The sequence below is a fragment of the Ranitomeya imitator genome, chromosome 1, assembly GCF_032444005.1.
Source record: "Ranitomeya imitator isolate aRanImi1 chromosome 1, aRanImi1.pri, whole genome shotgun sequence".
Lineage (NCBI taxonomy): Eukaryota > Metazoa > Chordata > Amphibia > Anura > Dendrobatidae > Ranitomeya > Ranitomeya imitator.
In genome coordinates, this window is record NC_091282.1 from 1,206,266,612 (window position 1) to 1,206,293,953 (window position 27,342).

A 27,342-nucleotide genomic window follows, 5' to 3' on the forward strand; every position below is an offset into this window, starting at 1 on the left:
CACACTGCCATGTCTCCTACATGTGACTATAGTAAGTAGTCCAGGGGGTTCTGGGTCCCAGATGTGATCCAGTCCTTCGGTAGGCATACAACTAAGGGTCCATTACAGCCTGGCAGAGTCATATTGGGCCATCAGAGTTACAGAGGATTTAGATCTCAAGCTCAAGAATGGGCCCCGAAAGACCAGGAGAAGACAACCTCATTTGCCGATGACTCTGTGGCCAATCCCTTGCCACAAGAGTCAATTTCTTAAGGGATTATTAGCAAATAACCAATTAGATCCTATTAATACAGTGATAAGAGAGACAATCATGGACTTCATAATCCTAAAACCACTCCAGAGTAGAGAGCATTGGATCATCTCCCACCCATGAGGCTTCCAAAACTCTCATTCATTTTTTTGGGGAAAGTGACCACCATCCCATTCTTTCCAAGTGATCGATATCTGACTGCTCAAAATTCTAAAAAAAGGTTCAACTCCCACGTAATAAAAAAGGCTCCTTCTAATCATCTTCAAATGACGCCGAGCGATGGCAGAACATGGGCTCCATGCACACCCAACCTTTATCTTTTGGGTAAGTCGAATGTGTCATCAGAAAATAACCAATTGTCAGGTTTTTATGTTGAATGCATTTCTAAACACAAAATAAATATTGATCACGATTATGGGTTAATTTTTTTTTTTTAAATTTCCATATCACTATATTTATGAGAAAAAAAATCAGAGATCCTGCGATTTCCACATTGGCTACTAGGTCTAATATAAGACTCACATTTCCTGTTCTGTACAGAAGACTTTTCAGCAGTCTCATTATCATTACAGACAGAATTACAATAATGCCTTTCTAAACTCGGCAGATAATACAAGATTCACCATGCACAATAGCTGATGGCACAGCTCACCTCCTCCCCCTATTAGGAGGAGTCTAATATTTGTCCTGGTGGCCAGTGTGAAAGGTTTTTTTTTCCATTAAACAATAGGATCGCTTCCAATTCCACATTTCTTTTTAGCAGCATCGACAGGATGGTGATACAAGTTTCCTATTATGTCACTAGTTTTGATCAGTGGGGTCCCAGGTGGTAAGACCCCCAACAGATGACTGAAAAAATCTAGGCGCTCTGACCCTTTGGTTGTTATTAGCTTTACCCCGGGACCCAACTAGAGCGGTGCTTGGATCATATACTTTGTGTGAACCCGTAGACTCCCTCTCTGAAGCCCCTTGATTTCCGCAAACATTGAGGGTCTAAGTCATTGGACCCCACCGAACAAGACTTCTGACATATCACCATGACAGGTTAAAGTATCCTAAAGCAGCATGTACACTGTTTTATTTCTCCAGAACTACATGTGCCGGAACCCCCTACGATGGCCAATGGACTCTAACTGCATTAAACACTTGAAAATTTTATTCGTGTTAAAACTATGGAACACACGGACCTTATTAGCTGTCATAACCAAGAATAATAGCAATTTCAAAGCAGCGCCTAGCATCGGCAGTATTCACATACAATCACAACCTACAGCGAGGAAGTAAAGAATATTTGCATTTGTAGAAATTTTGCCCAATTTTCTGTGATTGCCGTATTTCATATTCACATGACCTATGAGTCAGGAAGAACCACCCCAACCTCTCAACTTCAGTTTTCATATAATTATGAATTATTACTGACTTTTCATATGTAATCTTAACACACAAGTGGAGCAAACCGCATCAGGGACCCATCCTGACCTATCGATGACAATGCACATCGGACATGATTTTCTAGGGTTGACATGGCTTAGATAAATTTGTTGTAGATGCTTTTCTATTTTGACACCCTGGACAAAAAAGATTTAGCGTCTAAGTTGGGTTCCTCTGCATCTCTGGACATACTACATTGGCCGATGGCGGAGGACTTTTCTGTGCCACCTCCAAGTTGACCAAGATCTTCAACTTGAGAGTCGTCTAAGGAAATCCTTCTTGGTTTTGGGTCAGTCTCAAGATTGTGGTGCAATTGTTGGTTTCAGAAATGGTGACCTCAAAGTAAGTAAAGCTTTAAGGGTTGAAGAGGTTCCCAACACTGAGAAACATGCGGAATTTAATGTTTTTATTCCCCACAACTCAAGGGGTATTCCAGTTTACAAGAAATATCACCGATCGGTTGGAGACCTAGGCCGGCGACCAGGGGGGAATGAGGGGAGAGTGGGGTACATGAGTTGGGGCGATATTGATCCAAGAATCAGCACTTTTCTGGTAGATAGGGGATCCTTATTATAGAATACTAGCTATTGAACCCGTTCTACGCCCGGGTGGCGAGCATTTATATTGGTATATGGTCTCCATCCTGGTATGTGCTGCTCCATCATGCATCCCCATCCTGCCATGTGCTGCTCCCATCCTGCGCCCCCGTTCTGTCATGTGCTGCTCCCATCCTGCGCCCCCGTTCTGTCATGTGCTGCTCCCATCCTGCGCCTCCATTCTGTCATTTGCTGCTCCCATCCTGTCATGTGCTGCTCCCATCCTGCGCCCCCATTCTGTCATGTGCTGCTCCCATCCTGCGCCCGTTCTGTCATGTGCTGCTGCCATCCTGCGCCCGTTCTGTCATGTGCTGCTGCCATCCTGCACCTGTTCTGTCATGTGCTGCTGCCATCCTGCGCCCATTCTGTCATGTGCTGCTGCCATCCTGCGCCCGTTCTGTCATGTGCTGCTGCCATCCTGCGCCCGTTCTGTCATGTGCTGCTCACATCCTGCTCCCCTGTTCTGTCATGTGCTGCTCCCATCCTGCACCCATTCTGTCATGTGCTGCTCCATTCCTGTCATGTGCTGCTCCCATCCTGTGCCCCCGTTCTTTCATGTGCTGCTGCCATCCTGCGCCCGTTCTGTCATGTGCTGCTGATATCCTGCGCCCGTTCTGTCATGTGCTGCTGCCATCCTGCGCTCCTGTTCTTTCATGTGCTGCTCCCATCCTGTGCCCCCGTTCTGTCATGTGCTGTTCCCATCCTGCACCCGTTCTGTCATGTGCTGCTGCCATCCTGCGCCCCTGTTCTGTCATGTGCTGCTCCCATCCTGCGCCCGTTCTGTCATGTGCTGCTGACATCCTGCGCCCGTTCTGTCATGTGCTGCTCCCATCCTGCGCCCGTTCTGTCATGTGCTGCTGCCATTCTGCGCCCGTTCTGTCATGTGCTGCTGCCATCCTGCGCCCGTTCTGTCATGTACTGCTGCCATCCTGCGCCCGTTCTGTCATGTGCTGCTGCCATCCTGCGCCCCCGTTCTGTCATGTGCTGCTGCCATCCTGCGCCCGTTCTGTCATGTGCTGCTGCCATCCTGCGCCCGTTCTGTCATGTGCTGCTGCCATCCTGCCCCCGTTCTGTCATGTGCTGCTCCCATTCTGCGCCACCATTGTATTATATGCCCCCCGTATGCTGCCATATAAAAAAAAAAATATACCATACTCACCTATCGTCTGGCTCCACTGCAGGTGTGTCTTCAAGAAAATGGCGCCGGAAAGCGCGGACTGTGCAGGCGCCGATTCCGGCAGCAGGAATCGGCGCCTGCGCAGTCCGCGCTTTCCGGCGCCATTTTCTTGAAGACACACCTGCTGTGGAGCCGGAGTGTGTCTTGAAGAAAATGGCGCCGGAAAGAGCGGACTACGCTGGCGCCGATTCCGGCAGCAGGAATCGGCGCCTGCGCAGTCCGCGCTTTCTGGCGCCATTTTCTTGAAGATACACTCCGGCTCCTCTGCCTGTGACTGGTCAGAGGGCGGCGCCGTCGCGCATTTAGGCTACGTTCACACTAGCGTTATGCTAGTTTGCGTCGGGTTTGCGTCGGGCGACGCAGCGGCGACGCATGCGTCATGCGCCCCTATATTTAACATGGGGGACGCATGCGTTTTTGTTTGTTGCATTGTGCGTCTTTTTTGCCGCAAGCGTCGGACCAAGAAAACGCAACAAGTTGCATTTTTCTTGCGTCCAAATTTCGGCAAAAAACGACGCGTCGCAAAACGCAGCGTTTTTGCGTGCGTTTTGGTGCGTTTTTATTTGCTTTGTGCGTTGCGTCGCCGACGCAGCGGCGCACAACGCAAATGTGAACGTAGCCTAAGCGCGTCATCGCGCCCTCTGAACTGTCACAGCAGAGGAGCCGGGAGACGGAGCCGCACGCAGCGCTGGAACGGGGAAAGGTAAATATACTTACCCTCCTGGCGGTCCCTGACTCTCCGGTGGAGATCGCGGTATGCGTTCAGTGCTTACGCATACCGCGATCTCCTGGGAGCGTTACTCTGTGGAGGCCAGACTGCGCCGGCGCTTGCGCCTGCGCAGTCTATAAAGGCTTCGGACAGAGTGACGCTCCCAGCGTTATATTATAGATAACACCCCATTAGGAACCGATACACCTTCACTGGCTTTCAGGTCATTTGGACCCACTCACCCATACACATGCATGCTCATTCAGCTGAGCATGCATTTGTTTTCAATGGGAAAGGAGGGTAAGTGAATACAAAAGGAGTGAAGGGTTTAAAACTGCTGTTCTGTTGGTCAAAAATGACCGACTTTGAACTTCAATATTCTTTAAAATATTCAAGATGCGGCTCTGAAACCCGTGGCCGACCGACCCATCCTCATTTAAGTCAATCAACCACAAGTTTCAGAACCGCATCTTGAACACCCCAAAAAATACCAAAGTTCAAAATAGGTCTCCCCAGACCGAACAGAACAGCAGGGTTAATTGTAATTTGTCCGATCCTTCTATCACCATCATTGATTGGTGAAGTGTTAGGACACCACCATACAGAACGTTGGCTGAAATCGGCTGGCTTAGCTGACATTGTGCTAATGTGAATGGAGGCCTTTACATTACAAAGATCTGGCACAAAGACAGACAGTAAGTAGGTCAATGCATAATTGATATTTCTCGTAAACAGAGTACGGCCGGTATCACAGAAGCGAATTACGTCTTCCTGGAGGAACTTTATAGTTAGAACCAAGGACAGGGTCTGATTCCACCCTGTGATTTCAGATCAGCCTTTCTCAGAGGTGAACTAGGTCTCCCCGGATGGGACACAACCCTGTTCTAGCCCCCAGAGATACCACTCCGGCACAGAGTTGTTGTACACCCAACCGAAGTCAGAGTTCATCCGATCCAACACCATCAGGGGCAAGAACCCCCAAAATGAGCTGTCTGACATTTGTCCTTTTGGGGAGATTCTGATTTGACCTTTTAATCTAAACCATGAGGCAAGGGTCATGAAAAGGGTCAATATAGACTCCTAGGATTTCTACATCCAATAGATCTGGCACTCTTCCTCTGTGTAGAAGAGACTATTTTCATACCAATACCTTCTATATTTCACCTCTTTTTCATTCCACGGTGCCGTCAAGAACCAAAAGGAGAATCTCTTGCATTTTTTTAGAGATATGCTGACATTTAAGTGATGACATTACATGGGCAGTGTCACGTTTTTTCTTGGGCATCCGTTTTCATGAATGTCTCGATGGTAGGACGCTGGTTTTAAATGTCAGCTAAATTCTAAAAACTTTTTGTAAAATCAATAAGATTTTTTTCAAGAGGAGTGATGTCGGACAGTCGGGTTCATTATTTTGTGAAAAGCTATGGGTTGTGTATTTACTAATGTTCTTTTGTTTTACTTTAGTATTGATAATCTGTGGCACAATGAATTGTTGAATGTCTGATATTTGTGACAAAGACTTTTTTCATTCACTTTTTCAGATCTCTTTGCAGTTCCATGTGGCTGGGATTTGTCTCTGTAGTAATAGGGTGTATATTTCTATATGAAAGGTCTACAAAGTAAATACTAAAGGGGGCTGTCCCCATGAAACATTATCTTTAGATGTGTTAAAAATAGAAATATCTAGAACTTATAAATATGCTTAAACTGAGAAGGATGTCTCCAGATGTCAGCGCTAGTCCTGGCAGCTCCACCTCTGACTTTCACTGTATCAGGAGCTACATCAGTTTTCCCCTTGTATTACAGCAAACACATAGAAAGAGAAGGGGGATGGACGACTGGTTTATATCAATAGATAGGTCAGCCCCCTTCTCTATCACAGCCAGTAAAAAGACAGAAGGGGACTGGCTCAGCTATTTAAATAAGCCAATCATCCAGGCTCCTTCAGATACTCTCTTCTGTCTTTAACACAAGCCAAAAGTGGAGCGGCAGGGACATAGGACACCTGATATCTGGAGATTGGAGAACCTTTCTGGAGATGGGAGCACCTTTCTGGAGATGGGAGCACCTTTCTGGAGATGGGAGCATCTTTCTGGAGATGTGAGCACCTTTCTGGAGATGGGAGCACTTTTCTGGAGATGGGAGCACTTTTCTGGAGATGGGAGCACCTTTCTGGAGATGGGAACACCTTTCTTAATTTAATCACTGAATATTAGTAAGTTGTGTAGATTTATATTTTAAATATGTATATTTTCAGGTGAACAACCCCTTTAAAGCCCGCAAAGTGAATAAAGGGAATTTGTCAGCAGGCTAAACCTTCCTAAGCCATATACATGGGCATATAGGGCTTAGAAAGTTGAAGAAAATAACACTTTGATATCTGTGATCCGATGTCTTATTCCATAGAAATCCATGTTTTTCTTGATATGTAAATGAGCTGTGAAGATCTATGGGTGGGACATAGATCTAGGAGAATCTGCCTCTAGAGATTATTTAAATGATAGGAGAGTTACCAGTGTGAGATATGTAATCACAGACAGTCTGCTCTCCTGATCTACATATCTCACAATGATAACTCGCCAACCTTTCATTTAAAATAAGTTGATTGTCAGGGAGATCTTTGTCCCTCCCATAGATCTTAGAAGCTCATTTACATATTAAGAAAAACTTGGATTTCTGAGGAATAAAACATCAGATCGCAGATATCAAGGTATCATTTTATTCAGTTTCCTATGACCTACATGCCCGTATAGATGGTTTAGGAGGGTTGATCCTACTGACAGATTCCCTTTAAGAAAACAAGAAAATAATCTCTCACTTCCTGGTACACAGAAATAGTAGGTGTGATACTCACATTAACCAGCAGTGCCATGGTTAATGGAGTCTTACTGCGCCTTTTTTAAGCTTGTCCTGCTCCTGGAGTCTTCAGATCGCTTCACGGCGGTTGCTTTCGGTTGAGCCGCCTTCTGTTCCGCCTCCCCTGTGTCTGAAGACATCAATCAAGGAAAAGGGAGGAAGAAAGAGAATGGAGAGGGTGCAGGAGCTGATCTTTATCGCAATTCTTCACGACAAGGACACATACATGGAAATGGATGTAATGAGCTCGGATAATCGTAATTGGTCGCTCACAAAGATTACTGGAGACAACGGTGTCCCCTCTACACATCTTGGTACGAGAAGTCAAAAGCAAAAAAAAAAAAACGTACATATACTTCAGTTTCCTACTGCAGGACTAGTACCAATGGTCCTTATTTACTGTCACCGTCAATGTCGGAAAAGGCTGAACGCCACTTTATGACGTTCACATTCCCAAATATTACATACTGAGAACCAGAATTAAGGGTAGCATACTCATTAGAGACTTAGAGATGGAGAAAAAAACTATTTTTACAACTTATTCTTAAGAGTACCAGTATTAAAACAGACGCTAAACTAAGCATTCGCGTAGGAGTTATTAATGTACGGGTTTCTGGATTTCTGATCCAACAAGGGTCTCGATAACAAAGTTAATGAAGAGCACTGGAAATAGACTAGACATCGTCCAAGGATAGAATAATCGTAAGTTCTATAGTCTTACACTTAATCAAAGTACTTCATCATCACGACTGCACAACATTTTTTGGTCCACATTGTTTGATTGAACCAACCCTCGAAGGGCACAATAAAGCTTGGCTATTAGACAGTATTACGTTCTGAGACATTTATGGCATATTGATAGTACAACATATGCAATAAATATCTAATATGTGCTGGTTCCATTGTTAGGAATCCCACCTCTCAGGAGTATAAAGCTCCTCTCGTTTTATCCATTTACAATCCAGAAAGGAAAAGAACATAATTCAACGCTATCCAATGTAGTTTTTGCAATACGCTGAAATAATAATACTCATTTTATTTCTATAGCGCCAAGATATTCCGCAGCATTTTACGTTATAGAATGGACTTGTACAGACAATAGACATTACAGCATAACAATAAACACATAGATCAAAACAGACACCAGGAGGAATGAGGGCCCTGCTCGCAAGCTTACAATCAATGAGGAAAAGGGGAGAAGTGGATGGTAACAATTGCTTTCGTTAGTCGGACCAGCCATAGTGTAAGGCTCGGGTGTTCATATAAAGCTGCATGAAACAGTTAACAGCCTAAATATGTAACAGTATAGACACAGAGGGCTATTAACTGCATAAAGTGTATGAGAACATGATACGAGGAGCCTGATTATGGTAAAAATTTTGAATGGGCCACACAGAGATCGTTAGGTTAATGTGTTGAGGCAGTAGGCCAATCTGAACAAATGCGTTTTTAGGGCACGCTTAAAACTGTGGGGATTAATCTATTAACCTGGGTAGTGCATTCCAAAGAATTGGCGAAGACCTCAGGTCATTAGCGGAGCGGAGGGCACGGGTAGGGTGGTAGACTGAGACCAGAGAGGAGATGTAGGGTGGTGCTGAGCCATGGAGTGCTTTGTGGATGAGGATAATAGTTTTGTACTGAATTCTAGAGTGGATGGGTAACCAGTGTAATGACTGGCACAAGGTAGAGGCATCGGTTTAACGGTTGGTGAGGAATATGATCCTGGCAGCAGCATTCAGGACAGATGGGAGCGGGGAGAGTTTGGTAAGAGGGAGGCTGATTAAGAGAGAGTTACAATAGTCCAGATGAGAATGAATAAGTGAAACAGTAAGAGTTTTTGCAGAGTCGAAAATAAGAAAAGGGCGAATTCTAGAAATGTTTTCGAGGTGCAGATAACAAGAGTGAGCCAGTGATCGGATGTGAGGGGTGAATGAAACCTCGGACCTCAAAGCAGCAGGTATATGGCTTGGGAGTAAGGGTATGTGCACACGTCAGGATTTCTGGCAGAAATTTTCCTGACAAAAACCTGACATTTCTGCCAGAAATCTGCATGCGGTTTTTTAGCGGTTTTGATGCGTTTTTTGCGCGTTTTTTATGCGTTTTTGGTGCGTTTTCTCTTGCGTTTTTTCCAAATGCATAGAATAGTGGGAAAAACGGAGAAAATTCGCAAAATTAATGAACATGCTGTATTTTTACCGCAATGCGTTTTTTTTGCGGAAAAAAATGCATCATGTGCACAAAAATTGCAGAATGCATTCTAAATGATAGGATGCATATGTAGGCGTTTTCTAATGCGTTTTCATCGCGAAAAAACCTGAACGTGTGCACATACCCTAATGGTGGAACCACACACGGAGATGGCAATATCAGGCCAATATGGAGTTGGTACTGGAAACCAAATCTACTGATTATTTGTCCAATAGGGGCGGTATACAAAGAGAAGAGGAGGAAGCCTAGGACTGATCCTTGAGGAACCACAACAGTAAGGGGAAGATGAGAGGAGGAAGAACCAGCAAAAGATACAGTGAAAGAGCGATCAGAGAGATAGGAGGAGAACCAGGAGAGAACGGTGTCCTTGAGGCCGATAGAGTGGAGCATGGTGAGAAGGAGCTGATGACCCACAGTGTCAAATGCTGCTGAGAGATCCACGAGAATTAGCAGGGAGCAGTGACTATTAGATTTAGCTGTCAGTAGAAATAGTCCAGTGCTTCCCTTCTTCTACGAACTACAACACATACAGTACATCACTCATGCTTGACCACATCTTCCTCTCATCTACTCCTTTCTGCACTTTACAGGAATAAGGGTTTTCCAAAAATAATGAAGTGCTGCATAGATGTCCATAATATTGTACCATTAATACTCATGCCTTTAGTGCTACCTACAACTCTGCTCCATGACATGGGGCATATACAGTATGTGAGCAGCTAACAGACACTGAGAAACAGGTCTATGACCACATGTCTGATTGCCGTGTAACAAAGGCGACCTGGGGTGGTAGTCGTGGGCGAGTTCACTAAGTCACAATCAGTGAGCACTCCGGCACCTTGTACATGCGTAGATAAGTGACGTCTCGGTCCTGTGGTACAGTCTGTTACCTCCGTTTTACGTTCACTTTGGTTGCTGGGGACCAAATCTCAGGAAACACCACAAAGCCACAGTTCTGTTCCAACGGTTAAACTTTACTGAACAGCAAGAGATCCATCACATCCAAGGTACAACTCACAAAAGTCAACATTTCCTATTCTTTCCCTGCTGCCTCTACGGACCATTCGGGTCCCATCTGTTCATCAGCTCCCATCCTGGTCTCGGGCCCTGAATTCTACCTGGGGACGATCCCGTTAAGCCGATGCCTGTTCCCTCTGCTCTCCAGTCTGGAGCAGTTGTATCCCCCACGAACTTGCTGTGCTCACTGATGCACACGTCCTGCCCTGGGCAAGACCGCCCGGGCTTCTCCCTATTTACAGGAAATGCTTCCTCCCTCAAGTTGCCTGGACCTCACTAACACTCTTCTCTACCCCTAAGCTCTTAAACGTGACATGACAAAGACATTAACATCACAGGATGTACAGTAGCAAAACATTAGATAAACATCAGAGCGTCGCATACGACACAGGTGGACAGTGTTCAGGAGAGAAAAGGTACATGAGGGTCCCGCCACCTCATTACAGCCACACAGAATAGCATCATAGACCATGTGTGACCCCCTTTGCCGCAGCACGGCGGCACGGTGGCGCAGTGGTTAGCACAGCAGCCTTGCAGCGCTGGAGTCCTGGGTTCGAACCCCACCAAGGACAACATCTGCAAAGAGTTTGTATGTTCTCTCCGTGTTTGCGTGGGTTTCCTCCGGGCACTCCGGTTTCCTCCCACATTCCAAAGACATACTGATAGGGAATTTAGATTGTGAGCCCCATCTGGGACAGCGATGATAATGTGTGCAAAAAATGTAAAGCGCTGCGGAATATGTTAGCGCTATATAAAAAAAATAAAGAAGAAGAAGAAGAAAGGTTGTGCACTCTCTGCTCTTCATCCTATGACAGCAGGTTGTGTATCCCCTGCTCTTCATCCTACGGCAGCAGGTTGTGCACCTTCTGCTCTTCATCCTACGGCAGCAGGTTGTGCACCTTCTGCTCTTCATCCTACGGCAGCAGGTTGTGCACCTTCTGCTCTTCATCCTACGGCAGCAGGTTGTGCATCCCCTGCTCTTCATCCTACGGCAGCAGGTTGTGCACCTTCTGCTCTTCATCCTATGGCAGCAGGTTGTGCACCTTCTGCTCTTCATCCTACGGCAGCAGGTTGTGCACCTTCTGCTCTTCATCCTACGGCAGCAGGTTGTGCATCCCCTGCTCTTCATCCTACGGCAGCAGGTTGTGCACCCTCTGCTCTTCATCCTACGGCAGCAGGTTGTGCACCCTCTGCTCTTCATCTACGGCAGCAGGTTGTGCACCTTCTGCTGTTCATCCTACGGCAGCAGGTTGTGCACCCTCTGCTCTTCATCCTACGGCAGCAGGTTGTGCACCCTCTGCTCTTCATCCTACGGCAGCAGGTTGTGCACCCTCTGCTCTTCATCCTACAGCAGGAGGTCGTGCACCTTCTGCTCTTCATCCTATGACAGCAGGTTATGCATCCCCTGCTGTTCATCCTATGGCAGCAGGTTGTGAACACTCTGCTCTTCATCCTACGGCAGCAGGTTGTGCACCCTCTGCTCTTCATCCTACGGCAGCAGGTTGTGCACCCTCTGCTCTTCATCTACGGCAGCAGGTTGTGCACCTTCTGCTGTTCATCCTACGGCAGCAGGTTGTGCACCCTCTGCTCTTCATCCTACGGCAGCAGGTTGTGCACCCTCTGCTCTTCATCCTACGGCAGCAGGTTGTGCACCCTTTGCTCTTCATCCTACGGCAGCAGGTTGTGCACCTCCTGCTCTTCATCTTAAGGCAGCAGGTTGTGCACCTTCGGCTCTTCATCCTACAGCAGGAGGTTGTGCACCTTCTGCTCTTCATCCTATGGCAGCAGGTTGTGCACCTTCTGCTCTTCATCCTATGACAGCAGGTTATGCATCCCCTGCTGTTCATCCTACGGCAGCAGGTTGTGCACCCTCTGCTCTTCATCTTACGGCAGCAGGTTGTGCACCCTCTGCTCTTCATCTTACGGCAGCAGGTTGTGCACCTTCTGCTCTTCATCCTATGACAGCAGGTTGTACACCCTCTGCTCTTCATCCTATGACAGCAGGTTTTGCACCTTCTGCTCTTCATCCTATGGCAGCAGGTTGTGCACCTTCTGCTCTTCATCCTATGGCAGCAGGATGTGCACCTTCTGCTCTTCATCCTATGGCAGCAGGATGTGCACCTTCTGCTCTTCATCCTACGGCAGCAGGTTGTGCACCTTCTGCTCTTCATCCTATGGCAGCAGGATGTGCACCTTCTGCTCTTCATCCTATGACAGCAGGTAGTGCACCTTCTGCTCTTCATCCTACAGCAGGAGGTTGTGCACCTTTTGCTCTTCATCCTACGACAGCAGGTTGTGCACCTTCTGCTATTCATCTACGGCAGCAGGTTGTGCACCTTCTGCTCTTCATCCTACAGCAGGAGGTTGTGCACCTTTTGCTCTTCATCCTATGACAGCAGGTTGTGCACCTTCTGCTCTTCAACCTATGACAGCAGGTTGTGCACCTTCTGCTCTTCATCCTATGACAGCAGGTTGTGCACCTTCTGCTCTTCATCCTACGACAGCAGGTTGTGCACCTTCTGCTCTTCTTGTGCACCTTCTGCTCTTCATCCTACGGCAGCAGGTTGTGCACCTTCTGCTCTTCATCCTACGGCAGCAGGTTGTGCACCTCCTGCTCTTCATCGTACCACAGCAGGTTGTGCACCTCCTGCTCTTCATCGTACCAAAGCAGGTTGGGCACCTTCTGCTCTTCATCCTATGTCAGCAGGTTGTGCACCCTCTGAAATTATGTCCAATTTGCCTTTTTTGTTTCTGTTTTTTTTGTGTTGTTTCAATACACACAATGGAAATAAACGTGTATAACAAAACGTGTGTGATTGCAATACTTTTCTGGGAGAAATACTTCATCTTCTGGAATATTTTCAAGAGTGTCAACACTTTTGGACATGACTGTATAACTGTATGTGCCCATTATTTGTGCATTGTTGTGTAATAACCTCTTATTGTAAGATGCATAAGGGAGACAAATTCCATCAGGGATTCCGCAAATCTGCTGTGAAAGTGGATTTTCTGCTAGATAAAAATCATGTTGCAGAGTTTTACAATTCCAGCAAGGGCTTATTTTTCAGCACAGAATAAATGTGTATTTTTTCACTATCCTACTTGTATTGTTCTGTAAATCAAAGGGAAAGCATCAGAAGAAAATGACCTATTGTCACGATTCCTCCTCTCAGAGTGTCTGGGACTCGGTGATGGACGGCTCTGTCATCCTATCCTGTGCTGGGGCGTGCTGAGCTGTCAGTGCTATGATTGACAGCTCGGCTGACCTATCTGATACTGGCAGGTGCAGAGATTTCCACAGGTGCTCCCTGTTCTTAGTAATTGCCCTTCTAATATGTAAGCTATCTGGTCTGCCAATCAAAAGCTCAAGCTCTGTTGTATGTGTTTGCCTGATTCCTGTGCTGTGAGTTCTGATCTACTGCTGCATTACCTTTGGACCGTGTTCTGACTACCCATTTGTTATTTTTCCTTTGCTTATCTGCATCTGCCATTTCTCTGGTATTCTGACCTTGGCATGTGACCTGACTGATGCCTTCATCTTTTTCCATTAGTTTACTATGTGGTCTCTTGGTACTAACCCTGGAATTTCTGACTTCTCTGCCTCACAATCTCGCGCTTCACTGCTAAATTGTTTTTATTTGTTATTTCCTATAATATTGTATATATTATATATACCGTATATACTCTAGTATAAGCCGACCCAAGTATAAGCCGAAGCGCTTAATTTTACCACAAAAAACTAGGAAAACTCATATATAAGCCGGGTATGCATTGTCACCTCATCCCTATCCTGGTATGCATGGCTCCTCATCCCCATCCTGGTCTGCAAGGCTCCTCACCCACATCCTGGCATGCATGGCTCCTCATACCCTATCCTGGTATGCATGGCTCCTCATCCCCATTCTGGCATGCATGGATCCTCATCCCTATTCTGGTCTGCATGCATCCTCATCCCTATTCTGGTGTGCATGGCTCCTAATCCCTATCCTGGTATATATGGCTCTTCATCCCTATCCTGGTATGCAAGGCTGCTCATCCCTATCCTGGTATGCACGGCCCCCTCATCCCTATCCATATATGCATGGCTCCTCATCCATATCCTTGTAGATCCTCATCCCTATCCTTGTATGCATGGCTCATCATCCCTATCCTGGTATGCATGGCTCATCATCCATATCCTTGTAGATCCTCATCCCTATCCTGTTATGCATGGCTCCTCATCCCTTTCCTGTCTGCATGGCTCCTCATCCATATCCTTGTAGCTCCTTATCCCTATCCTTGTATACATGGCTCCTCATCCCAATCCTGGTCTGCATGGCTCCGCATCCCTATCCTTGTATACATGGCCCCCATAAAAAAAACATAAAATATAAACCATCCTACTTACCATCCATGTGCTCCCTCACAGCGTCTTGTTCCGGTGCCAGCAGCTGATTTATGCTTGTAAGCAGCACATGGCAGTGACGTCATGCCCTGCTTACAAACAGAGGACAGCTACCGGAATACTCACTGCTCCCCACGCCGGGACTATGTGCGTGGAGGGCAGTGAGTATTAATTGATATTTAGTAGCGCGCACAGTGTCAGTCGCAGCCACCGGCTTCCTGCAGTGGCCAGGCGATCACGTGTGCCCGCTTCTTAAGGGAAAAATTATTCACTACCCTCCACGCCCATGGGAGTGGAGAGAAGTGAATATTTATTTCTCTTAAGTAGCAAGCACAAGTGATCACCCAGCTGCTGCAGGAAGCCAGCGGCTGTGACTACTGTGCCCGCTATTGCAGAGAAATAAATATTCACTGCCAGCGCAGCCACCAGCTCCTGCCTCCTGTGACCCGCTGCTCCACCGCTGCCGCTCCCCTTCCATCCTCTGGGACCCTCACTTGAGTACAAGCCGAGGGGGGCATTTTCAGCACAAAAAAATGTGCTGAAAAACTCAGCTTATACTCAAGTATATATGGAACATCTCACACTGGTCACTCACCATAAAGCTAGACTCATACCTCTTGTACTGCACTGATTACTTTTCAGTAGTCTCACTATCACAACCTTGACAGGCTGAGAGGCCTCTTTTAACTAACACCAGTGAAACAGAGTGCTGCCAGCCCGGTAGGGACTGCCGCCAGTTCTTCATTAGATATAAGCACGGTCCATTAATGGGATTATAGCGGGCCAGAAACCAGCCCTAGTAGCATGGAAAGTTAAACCAAGAAACATACATTTGGATTCATGGATTGAGAAAAAAGAGCAGCCCAAGGTTAAATTATATATTTAACTAGCTGAAGAGCCCGGGGTTGCCTGGGCATAGTAAATATCTGTGGTTAGTTATAGCACCTCACTTCTCTTATTTTCCCATCACGCCTCTCATTTTCCCAATCACATCTTTCATTTTCCCCCTCACATCTCTCATTTTCTCCCTCACACCTCTCATTTTCTCCCTCCTCCTCTCATTCCCCCCTAACACTTGTCATTTCAACCTCACATCTGTCATTTTCTGATCACTCCACTATTTTTCCTCACTCCTCTCATTTTGCACTCACACCTTTTCATTTTCACCTCACACCTCTCATTTTCACCTCATCACCTCAGTATATACATGTTTGTCATCTCCCCTATATATAGTATACATCTGAATGTCATCTCCTGTATATAGTATATACCTGTATGTCATCTCCCCTGTATATAGTATATACCTGCTGTGTGTCATCTCCCCTATATATAGTATATACCTGAATGTCATCTCCTTCTATATATAGTATATACCTGTATGTCATCTCCTCCTGTATATAGTATATACCTGTGTGTCATCTCCCCTGTATATAGTATATATCTGTGTGTCATCTCCTCCTGTATATAGTATATACCTGCATGTCATCTTCTATATATAGCATATACCTGTATGTCATCTCCTCTTGTATATAGTATATACCTGTAGGTCATCTGCTCCTGTATATAGTATATACCTGTGTGTCATCTCCCCTGTATATAGTATATATCTGTGTGTCATTTCCTCCTGTATATAGTATATACCTGCATGTCATCTTCTATATATAGCATATACCTGTATGTCATCTCTTCCTGTATATAGTATATACAGTGGGGCAAAAAAGTATTTAGTCAGTCAGCAATAGTGCAAGTTCCACCACTTAAAAAGATGAGAGGCGTCTGTAATTTACATCATAGGTAGACCTCAACTATGGGAGACAAACTGAGAAAAAAAAATCCAGAAAATCACATTGTCTGTTTTTTTAACATTTTTTTTGCATATTATGGTGGAAAATAAGTATTTGGTCAGAAACAAACAATCAAGATTTCTGGCTCTCACAGACCTGTAACTTCTTCTTTAAGAGTCTCCTCTTTCCTCCACTCATTACCTGTAGTAATGGCACCTGTTTAAACTTGTTATCAGTATAAAAAGACACCTGTGCACACCCTCAAACAGTCTGACTCCAAACTCCACTATGGTGAAGACCAAAGAGCTGTCAAAGGACACCAGAAACAAAATTGTAGCCCTGCACCAGGCTGGGAAGACTGAATCTGCAATAGCCAACCAGCTTGGAGTGAAGAAATCAACAGTGGGAGCAATAATTAGAAAATGGAAGACATACAAGACCACTGATAATCTCCCTCGATCTGGGGCTCCACGCAAAATCCCACCCCGTGGGGTCAGAATGATCACAAGAACGGTGAGCAAAAATCCCAGAACCACGCGGGGGCACCTAGTGAATGAACTGCAGAGAGCTGGGACCAATGTAACAAGGCCTACCATAAGTAACACACTACGCCGCCATGGACTCAGATCCTGCAGTGCCAGACGTGTCCCACTGCTTAAGCCAGTACATGTCCGGGCCCGTCTGAAGTTTGCTAGAGAGCATTTGGATGATCCAGAGGAGTTTTGGGAGAATGTCCTATGGTCTGATGAAACCAAACTGGAACTGTTTGGTAGAAACACAACTTGTCGTGTTTGGAGGAAAAAGAATACTGAGTTGCATCCATCAAACACCATACCTACTGTAAAGCATGGTGGTGGACACATCATGCTTTGGGGCTGTTTCTCTGCAAAGGGGCCAGGACGACTGATCCGGGTACATGAAAGAATGAATGGGGCCATGTATCGTGAGATTTTGAGTGCAAACCTCCTTCCTTCAGCAAGGGTATTGAAGATGAAACGTGGCTGGGTCTTTCAACATGACAATGATCCAAAGCACACCGCCAGGGCAACGAAGGAGTGGCTTCGTAAGAAGCATTTCAAGGTCCTGGAGTGGCCTAGCCAGTCTCCAGATCTCAACCCTATAGAAAACCTTTGGAGGGAGTTGAAAGTCCGTGTTGCCAAGCGAAAAGCCAAAAACATCACTGCTCTAGAGGAGATCTGCATAGAGGAATGGGCCAACATACCAACAACAGTGTGTGGCAACCTTGTGAAGACTTACAGAAAACGTTTGACCTCTGTCATTGCCAACAAAGGATATATTACAAAGTATTGAGATGAAATTTTGTTTCTGACCAAATACTTATTTTCCACCATAATATGCAAATAAAATGTTAAAAAAACAGACAATGTGATTTTCTGGATTTTTTTTTCTCAGTTTCTCTCTCATAGTTGAGGTCTACCTATGATGTAAATTACAGACGCCTCTCATCTTTTTTAGTGGTGGAACTTGCACTATTGCTGACTGACTAAATACTTTTTTGCCCCACTGTACCTGTAGGTCATCTGCTCCTGTATATAGTATATACCTGTGTGTCATCTCCTCCTGTATATAGTATATACCTGTATGTCATCTCCTCCTGTATATATATGTACCTGTATGTCATCTCCTCCTCTATATAGTATATACCTGTGTGTCATCTCTCCTGTATATAGTATATATCTGTGTGTCATCTCCCCTGTATATAGTATATACCTGTGTGTCATCTCTCCTGTATATAGTATATATCTGTGTGTCATCTCCCCTGTATATAGTATATACCTGTGTGTTATCTCCTCCTGTATTAGACCTTGTTCACACGTTATTTGCTCAGTATTTTTACCTCAGTATTTGTAAGCTAAATTGGCAGCCTGATAAAGCCCCAGCCAACAGGAAGCCCTCCCTCTGGCAGTATATATTAGCTCACACATACACATAATAGACAGGTCATGTGACTGACAGCTGCCGTATTTCCTATATGGTACATTTGTTGTAGTTTGTCTGCTTATTAATCAGATTTTTATTTTTGAAGGCTAATACCAGACTTGTGTGTGTTTTAGGGCGAGTTTCGTTTGTCAAGTTGTGTGTGTTGAGTTGCGTGTGGCGACATGCATGTAGCGACTTTTGTGAGATGAGTTTTGTGTGGCAACATGCGTGTAGCAACTTTTTGTGTGTCGAATTGCATGTGACAGGTTAGTGTAGCAAGTTGTGTGCAGCAAGTTTTGCGCATGGCGAGTTTTGTGCGTGGCGAGTTTTATGTGTGGTGCCTTTTGAGTATGTGCAAGTTTTGTGTGAGGCAACTTTTGCATGTGTTGCAACTTTTGTGCATGTAGCAATTTTTCCGTGTGTGCAAGTTTTGCGTGTGGCGAGTTTTCCATGAGGTGAGTTTTGCACTTGTGGCGAGTTTTGCAAGAGCCTAGTTTTTGCATGTGGCGAGTTCTGCGCATGGCAAGTTTTGAGTGGCGACTTTTGTGTTTTGACTTTTATGTGGCGAGGTTGGTGTATGTGTGGTGAAATGTGTGCTGAGGGTAATATGTGTTCAAGGACGTGGTAGTGTGTGGCGCATTTTGTGTGTGGTGAGTATCCCATGTCGAGGCCCCACCTTAGCAACTGTACGGTATATACTCTTTGGCGCCATCGCTCTCATTCTTTAAGTCCCCCTTGTTCACATCTGGCAGCTGTTAATTTGCCTCCTACACTTTTCCTTTCACTTTTCCCCATTATGTAGATAGGGTCAAAATTGTTTGGTGAATTGGAAAGTGCGGGGTTAAAATTTCACCTCACAACATAGCCTATGACGCTCTCGGGGTCCAGACGTGTGACTGTGCAAAATTTTGTGGCTGTAGCTGCGACGGTGCAGATGCCAATCCCGGACATACACACACACACACACACACACACACATACACACATTCAGCTTTATATATTAGATTGCCTTAACCCCTTAGTGGCAGAGCCAATTTGCTACTTAATGACCGGGCCAATTTTTACAATTCTGACCACTGTGACTTTATGAGGTTATAACTCTGGAACACTTTAACGGATCCTACTGATTCTGAGAATGTTTTTTCGTGACATATTGTACTTCATGTTAGTGGTAAAATTTCTTCGATAAAACTTGTGTTTATTTATGAAAAAAACAGAAATATGGCGAAAATATTGAAAGTTTTGCAATTTTCAAACTTTGAATTTTTATTCCATTTAATCACAGAGATAAGTCATACAAAATACTTAAGAAGTAACATTTCCCACATGTCTACTTTACATCAGCACAATTTTGGAAGATAATTTTTTTTTTGTTAGGAAGTTATAAGGGTCAAAAGTTGACCAGCGATTTCTCATTTTTCCAATAAAATTTACAAAACCATTCTTTTTAGGGACCACTTCACATTTCAACTGAGTTTGGGGGGTCTATATAACAGAAAATACTCAAAAGTGACACCATTCTAGAAACCGCACCCCTCAAAGTGAGCAAAAACACATTCAAGAAGTTTATTAACCCTCCAGGTGCTTTACGAGAACTAAAGCAATGTGGAAGGAAAAAATGAACATTTTACTTTTTTCACAAAAAATTTACTTTAGAACCACTTTTTTTCATTTTCACAAGAGTATCAGGAGAAAGTGGACCAAAACAATTACTGTGCAATTTCTTCTGAGTTCGCTGATACCCCATATGTGGGGAAAAACCACTGTTTGGGCGCATGGCAGGGCTCAGAAGGGAGGGAGCACCGTTTGACTTTTTGAACGCAAAATTGGCTGTAATCAATGGCGGGCGCCATGTCGCGTTTGGAGACCCCCTGATGTACCTAAACAGTGGAAACCCCCCAATTCTAACTCCAAACCTAACCCCAATACACCCCTAACCCTAATCCCAACCCTAACTATAACCCCAACACACCCCTAACCCTAATCCCAACCCTAACCATAACCCTAACAAAAAACCTAACCCTAACACACCCCTAACCCTAATCCCAACCCTAACTACAACCCTAATTCCAACACACTCCTAACCCTAATGCCAACCCTAACTATAACCCTAACCACAAGCCTAACCCTAATTCCAACCCTAACCCTAATCTCAACCCTATCCCTAATCCCAACCCTAACCCTAGCCCCTTACTTTAGCCCAACTCTAACCCTAATGGAAATATGGAAATAAATATATTTTTTATTTCATTAATTTTCCCTAACTAAGGGGATGATAAAGGGGGGGTTTATTTACTATTTTTTTATTTTGATCACTGTGATAAGATCTATCACAGTGATCAAAATGAACCAATAGGAGAAATCTCCTATTGTTGCCGGGTGTCGGCCCACAGATCTCGGCGGGCCTACTGCGCATGCGCCAGCCATTTTCTTCCCAGAAGAAGATGCCGGTGACCGTGGGGGATGCAGGAGGGTCCAGGGACACCGGGCGGTACCAGGGGGGATAGGGGGACCCTATTTCTCTCTCCTCTGATATGCGATCACATCAGAGGAGAGAGAAATAAAATGGCACATCAGACTTTATTTTTACGCGGTCGCTGTTATAACGTTAATAACGACAATCGCAACACCAGGGTCGGTAAAAACCGACCTGAATCATGTTCTCTGGGGTCTCAGGTATCACCGGTAGCCGAGACCCCGGAGAAAATCCGACCCTGGGGGGCGCTATACACTTTTTCCACAGTGCCGTGAATTATATATATATATATATATATATATATACATATATATATATATATATATATATATATATATATATACATACACTAGATGGTGGCCCGATTCTAACGCATCGGGTATTCTAGAATATGCATGTCCACGTAGTATATTGCCCAGCGACGTAGTTTATTGCCCAGCCACATAGTATATTGCCCAGTTACGTAGTATATTGGCCATTTACGTAGTATATTGTCCAGCCCCGTAGTATATTGCAGAGCGAGGTAGTATATTGTCCAGCCACGTAGTATATTGCCCAGCCACGTAGTATATTGCCCAGCCACGTAGTATATTGCACAGTGACATAGTATATTGCCCAGCCACGTAGTATATTGCCCAGCCATGTAGTATGTTGCCCAACCACGTAGTATATTGCCCAGCCACGTAGTATATTGCCCAGCCACGTAGTATATTGCCCAGTCACGTAATATATTGCACAGCGACGTAATATATTGCACAGCGACATAGTATACAGCACAGAGCCACGTAGTCTATTGCCCAGTGACGTAGTATATTACCGAGCCACGTATGTCACAGGTTAAAAAAAATAAAAAATAAAAATACTCACCTAACGATCCGAGGGCCCCTTGTAGTTGAACATACTCACCATTCTGGTCGCTGCTCCTCAGCGTCCCGTCTCTCCGCTTCCTGGGATCCAACAGCGCTGTGCAGATGGGCGCACGGCTGCCGCCATCTTGCGTTCCCCGGATGCTTTGCGAAATTACCCATATGACTTAGCGGTCTCGCGAGACCGCTAGGTCTTGTGGGTAATTTAGCAAAGCATCGCTGGGAAAGGAAGATGGCGGCAGGCACGAGCAGCTGAGCGGACAACGGAGGGTGAGTATAGCAGGTTTTTTTTTTTTTACTATTTTTAACATTACTTTCTTTTACTATTGATGCCGAATAGGCAGCATCGATAGTAAAAGGTTGGGGACACAGAGGGTTAATAGCGGCGGTAACGGAATGCATTACCCGCGGCATAACGCGGTCCATTACCGCCGGCATTAACCCTGTGTTAGCGGTGACCGGAGGGGAGTATGGAGCGGGCGCCGGGGACACTGACTGCGGGCAGCGGAGCGCCAGGGACACTGACTGCGGGGAGCGGAGCGGCGGGGACACTGACTGCGGGGAGCGGAGCGCCGGGGACACTGACTGCGGGGAGCGGAGCGCCGGGGACACTGACTGCGGGGAGGAAGGAGCGGCCATTTTCTTTCGGACTGTGCCCGTCGCTGATTGGTCGTGGCTGTTTTGCGGCGACCAATCAGCGACTTGGATTTCCATGATAGACAGAGCCCATGACCAATGAATATCCGTGACAGAAGGACAGACAGACGGAAGTACCCCTTAGACAATTATGTATATATATATATATATATATATATATATATATATATATTAGCTTTTGCTCACTGTAAGGGCCAAAAAAGGGCTTGCAACAGAACCTCTCTTTTTTACGAATTTTGCTCCAGAAGTGCTTTGGTATATTGTGAGAGCTGGCAAGAGTCAAAAGGGGGGAAACACCTCTGGGTTACTATTCTGGTAATATTATCCATCATTTTACAGTCACCCATGCAGATTGATATGGATATTTGGATGGAAACCCATGACCCCAAGTGCTACAGGGTTGGGTTCAAGGTATTAAGGAAATTGTACTTTTGCAATTGGAGAACCCCAGGTTGGCAAACTCCCTTTAAAGTTTTGGAATTGAATATCCACTAGTTGACCCATGGATCATGTGAATATCTCCTTAGCTCCATGCATAATACCATTACGGGCAGCACGGTGGCTCAGTGGATAGCACTGCAGCCTTGCAGCGCTGGGGTCCTGGGTTCGAATCCCACCCAGGACAACATCTGCAAAGAGTTTGTATGTTCTCTCCGTGTTTGCGTGGGTTTCCTCCGGGCACTCCGGTTTCCTCCCACATTCCAAAGACATACTGATAGGGAATCTAGATTGTGAGCCCCATCGGGGACAGTGATGATAATGTGTGCAAAAACTGTAAAGCGCTGCGGAATATGTTAGCGCTATATAAAAATAAAGATTATTATTATTATTATTTATTACGGTAAAGTAGGACATAACCCCTGCAGGCACCATGCACGGCTCCGTCACTGTACATCACCTAGTCCTTCTGATTAGTCTGGAGCTCACGGCATCAGTGGTCTCCACTCTTTATGCCCTGATTAAATTAACAAAAAGCAAATAAAATAAGGAACGTTAGGATTGTCGTTCTCTTCACTGAAGGACTAACAAGAAACAGAAAAGAAACACTAAGCCATTACTGCTGGGAAAAATCTCCCAGGAAGCAGCGAGGGCTCTCCAGTGAGGGTTGTAATGACAAGGTCAAAGATTTCTAAAAATTCCAACCAAAACCAACTTTTTTTGAGATGTGAAATCGCCTTTATATATCCACTGCCCATCCAAGTCAAGCACATGTACAACTGACCGGTTGAATTGAGCATAATATGGCATCCCAAGAAAATGTGGCAAAAAAGAAAAATAGGTGGGCGGCATAGAGTTAAGCACCAAGCTTAATTGATATTTTACAGGGAAACCCAACCTTTTCTGGACAGAGGTCTTTTTACAACAGGATGCCCCAATACTGCTACACTAAACGGTGCAATGACCCAAGTGAACCTTCTCAAGAACCAACCCAGATGGAAGGAAGTACATTCTTTATGTAACACAACATAGCCCTCACTGCTGATAGATCAGGAAGGATCACCTAACTTTTGGCACTTTAGGCTAGGGCTACATGGTGACCTGTTGCTGTATGGCATAATATCTAAAACTCACGTGACCATAAGGCAAGTTGTGACGGTGAATGAGGTTCACGTTGAGAACCAAAAAGCAGAAAGCTAGACCATCTCACTGTGACCGCAATCACAATCATTACTTGCGATTTCAGCAGTGGGAAATTGAGATCCTATGTTGCACGACCACCAGCCTTACGTCTCAATAAGCCATAGACTTGGTCAATTGATCTTAGCCAACAAAATCACTGCTTATTGCATCATCCCGCACCTTTACCTTTAAAAAATAAAGGGCTTTCATACTGTAGTGACCAACCTTGTGGCTACTGTGAGGCTCCCAAAGGTCTCATTCCCATAGTAATGGATGGTGAGAACCTGCACTATGGTCTCCACTAATAAAAATGTTCTCAAGTAATGAAAAATAGGATGGTGGCACCAAGAATTTCTGTTCTTGAGTACGGAGTTTGTGGTGCCAAGTAGCACCTGAAAAAAACCTAACTTGTATCTTTGGCATCCTCTATGTACACCACTGGCTAAACTGCCTTCAGACTATACTTGGTCAAGTAGGTAACGTCGTGGTGGAGAGCACCTTCCTTTCACTAAACCAGCAGCACCTTGTGAAGAGAGGAGCTTTTATTGTATTGTTACTTTTATTCATGACCAACCTCCACACGCAGCGACACTGGTCCCTAGAATAAATTGGTTCTATAACTAGTTTATTACGGAGTGGGCACATTTCCACTGAAATCAATGTGAGTTATGGAGCCTAATCGGAGTTGAATTGGCGTGGGGTTTAGAAGATGGGTTCTCTACATGTCTGACTGTTGACACATGGGTAATCGCCACCTTCTAGATGTCTACGGTTGAAATGACATAACTATAGGTGATAGAGGAACCCAAAGAACCTAATCCATGTCCCATACCTCAACAGGTCGGTCCTTCTTCCGAGGTGGTTTGTGCAAAGCGGGCTTCTCCAGTATGACTATTCCACCATCATCATCTTCGTCCGAAATAGTTTCCTGTGTCTCATAAGATGAGTTACTGGCCGTCTCACACTGATCCACCTCAACAACTACGTCCACATCAAGCTATGCATTAAATAAATACATAGTATATTGTCAAACATCAATGCACTACACAACAAGCAGATTAATCGGGGATCTAATGTTAGTCAACGCTGCTACATCAGGTCAACCAGATTCTCGAAGAAGGAAAATTAGTTTGCAAGAACAAGAAGGAGCAGGTACTGTAGAAATAATGGGTAAAACATGGGGCAGTAAAAGCTTTTGTCAAAACCAAAAAATAATATTACAAAACATTAACAAAATGGTGAATAGCTGGTTGTATCATTTTTCCTACTCAGTCAAAAATATTCGATATTAATTAAAAGCTAAGTGCACCTCCACACAGATTTTTTTCTACTGTTTATTTGCTTCCTAATTTGATAAGTTAGGCAACTTTCAGATAGTTTTTATTAAAAATGTTCTATTTCTCTTCGGCAGAGTGTCTGTACATTAGTTAGTAGACTTTAGCTCTGTGCTCCTGCACCTGATGGCTCTCTGCTTTCCACTCCCTTCTCTCAGTGTTAGAGATAGCAGCAGGGAGAAGAAAGAAAGTGTACGTAGATTTCCTCACTATGGAGAAGAAAGAAAACATGTACCGTCTCGGGGATGGCAGAGAAAATAAGAGTACAGGAAAGAGAAAATAGTTGCAGGATAGAAGCTGTGCTGATAAATGATAGGCAGTAAAGATAAAGACAGCAGCACCCTGGGTCCACACAGGGGTCACATCCTGCCTGTATTACAGGAAGGGACACTCAAAAGAAAAATCTGAACTTTTAATCAGAATGCAAACTGCATATCAGGGGGGTCAGAAAATTAACGTTAAAACTTAGTGGAATTTTATTAATTAAACGTAAAAGTAACATATGTAAAAATCATTATTTGCATGTCAAAGGTGTTTATAGCCTTTAAATGCAGAGTCCTATGTGACAACACACAGCCAAAAAATGGAGACGGATTGATCATCTACTTCAGAGAGATATAAGGTGTAATCCACAAAGTAGGACGGTGTCGGTGCTCCATGGATAGGTGCTACATTATACTGGATGACTGATGGCAAAAATCGCTTTACTGTGGACTGGTGCTTGGGGGTTCTTTGTCCTGCTCCTTCTGTGTTGAAAATTCCTTCACATTGCATATTTAAAGGGAACCTGTCACCCCCAAAATCGAAGGTGAGCTAAGCCCACTGGCATGAAGGGCTTATCTACGGCATTCTGTAATGCTGTAGATAAGCCCCCGATGTATCCTGAAAGATGAGAAAAAGAGGTTAGAATATACTCACCCAGGGGCGGTCCCGCTGCGGTCCGGTCCGATGGGCGTCGTGGTCCGGCACCTCCCATCTTCATAGGATGACGCCCTCTTCTGGTCTTCACGCTGCGGCTCTGGCGCAGGCGTACTTTATCTGTGCTGTTGAGGGCAGAGCAAAGTACTGCAGTGCGCAGGCGCCGGGCCTCTCTGACATTTGCCGGCGCCTGCGCACTGCAGTACTTTGCTCTGCCCTCAACAGGACAGATAAAGTACGCCGGAGCCGGAGGATGAAGACCAGAAGAGGACGTCATCGTAAGAAGATGGGAAGCCTCGGACCGCAACGCCCATCGGACCGGACCGCAGCGGGACCGACCCTGGGTGAGTATAATGTAACCTCTTTTTCTCATCTTTCAGGATACATCGGGGGCTTATATACAGCATTACAGAATGATGTAGATAAGCCCCCGATGCCGGTGGGCTTAGCTCACCTTCGATTTTGGGGGTGACAGGTTCCCTTTAATATTTTAACCAGGATTATACGGCTTGTTTGGCCATAAAAAAACACAGCCAGTTACTGGATTCAGCAGTCATGTAGCTCAATGGTAGAGGAACCGCAAAGCATCAGAGCTGGACTGAAACATCAGTGCATCAATAGGATTAAGACGCTTATTATACAGCCGCTATAACTGATCTGATCTATGCCAGGGACAGAACTAGCTGTTAGTGGAAATCACACAGGTCACTCATTAAAGGGAATGTATCATCAGAACATTACTTTTTATGTTAAATACTGGATATATTTTTAAATTTGCCATTTTTATTATTTTTTATATCACTACCTATGTAAAACAATATAAATATTTACATTTTCAACCATTTATATAAGCCATTATATTAGACTTAATACTTCCTGTTCGGCACTGAACACTTTTCAGCAGTTTTATTATCACCACAGACAGAATTACAATGAAAGGTAACTCCTCTATATACAGTAGATAATACAGGATACAACCATGGCGAATGTACCATTGGTGCAGGGAGGTAAGGGGGATAACTTCCACATCTAAAGCAAGTGCAATTGTGCATTATAGTGAGCTATTAGACTGCAAAGGGCCCATATATTGTTCTTGCACAGGGCCCTCTTCTGTCTGT

At 44.9% G+C, this 27,342-nt stretch overlaps 1 protein-coding gene across 3 annotated transcripts in view; it reads right to left on the bottom strand.

Annotated features, from left to right (window-relative positions):
* Positions 1-27,342, bottom strand: part of REEP1 (receptor accessory protein 1) — a 116,169-nt gene that overhangs the window by 18,351 nt on the left and 70,476 nt on the right. Inside the window, exon 7 of one of the 3 annotated variants that reach the window (XM_069744929.1) lies at positions 7,018-7,149. The exons of 1 other annotated variant lie outside the window; for it this stretch is intronic. In XM_069744929.1, the coding sequence (XP_069601030.1) occupies positions 7,049-7,149 (101 nt within the window). In that variant the 3' untranslated portion in view covers positions 7,018-7,048. Of the gene's footprint in view, positions 1-7,017; positions 7,150-24,804; positions 24,954-27,342 lie in introns of all 3 variants that reach the window. One more of the 3 variants, XM_069744928.1, reaches the window with a different exon arrangement.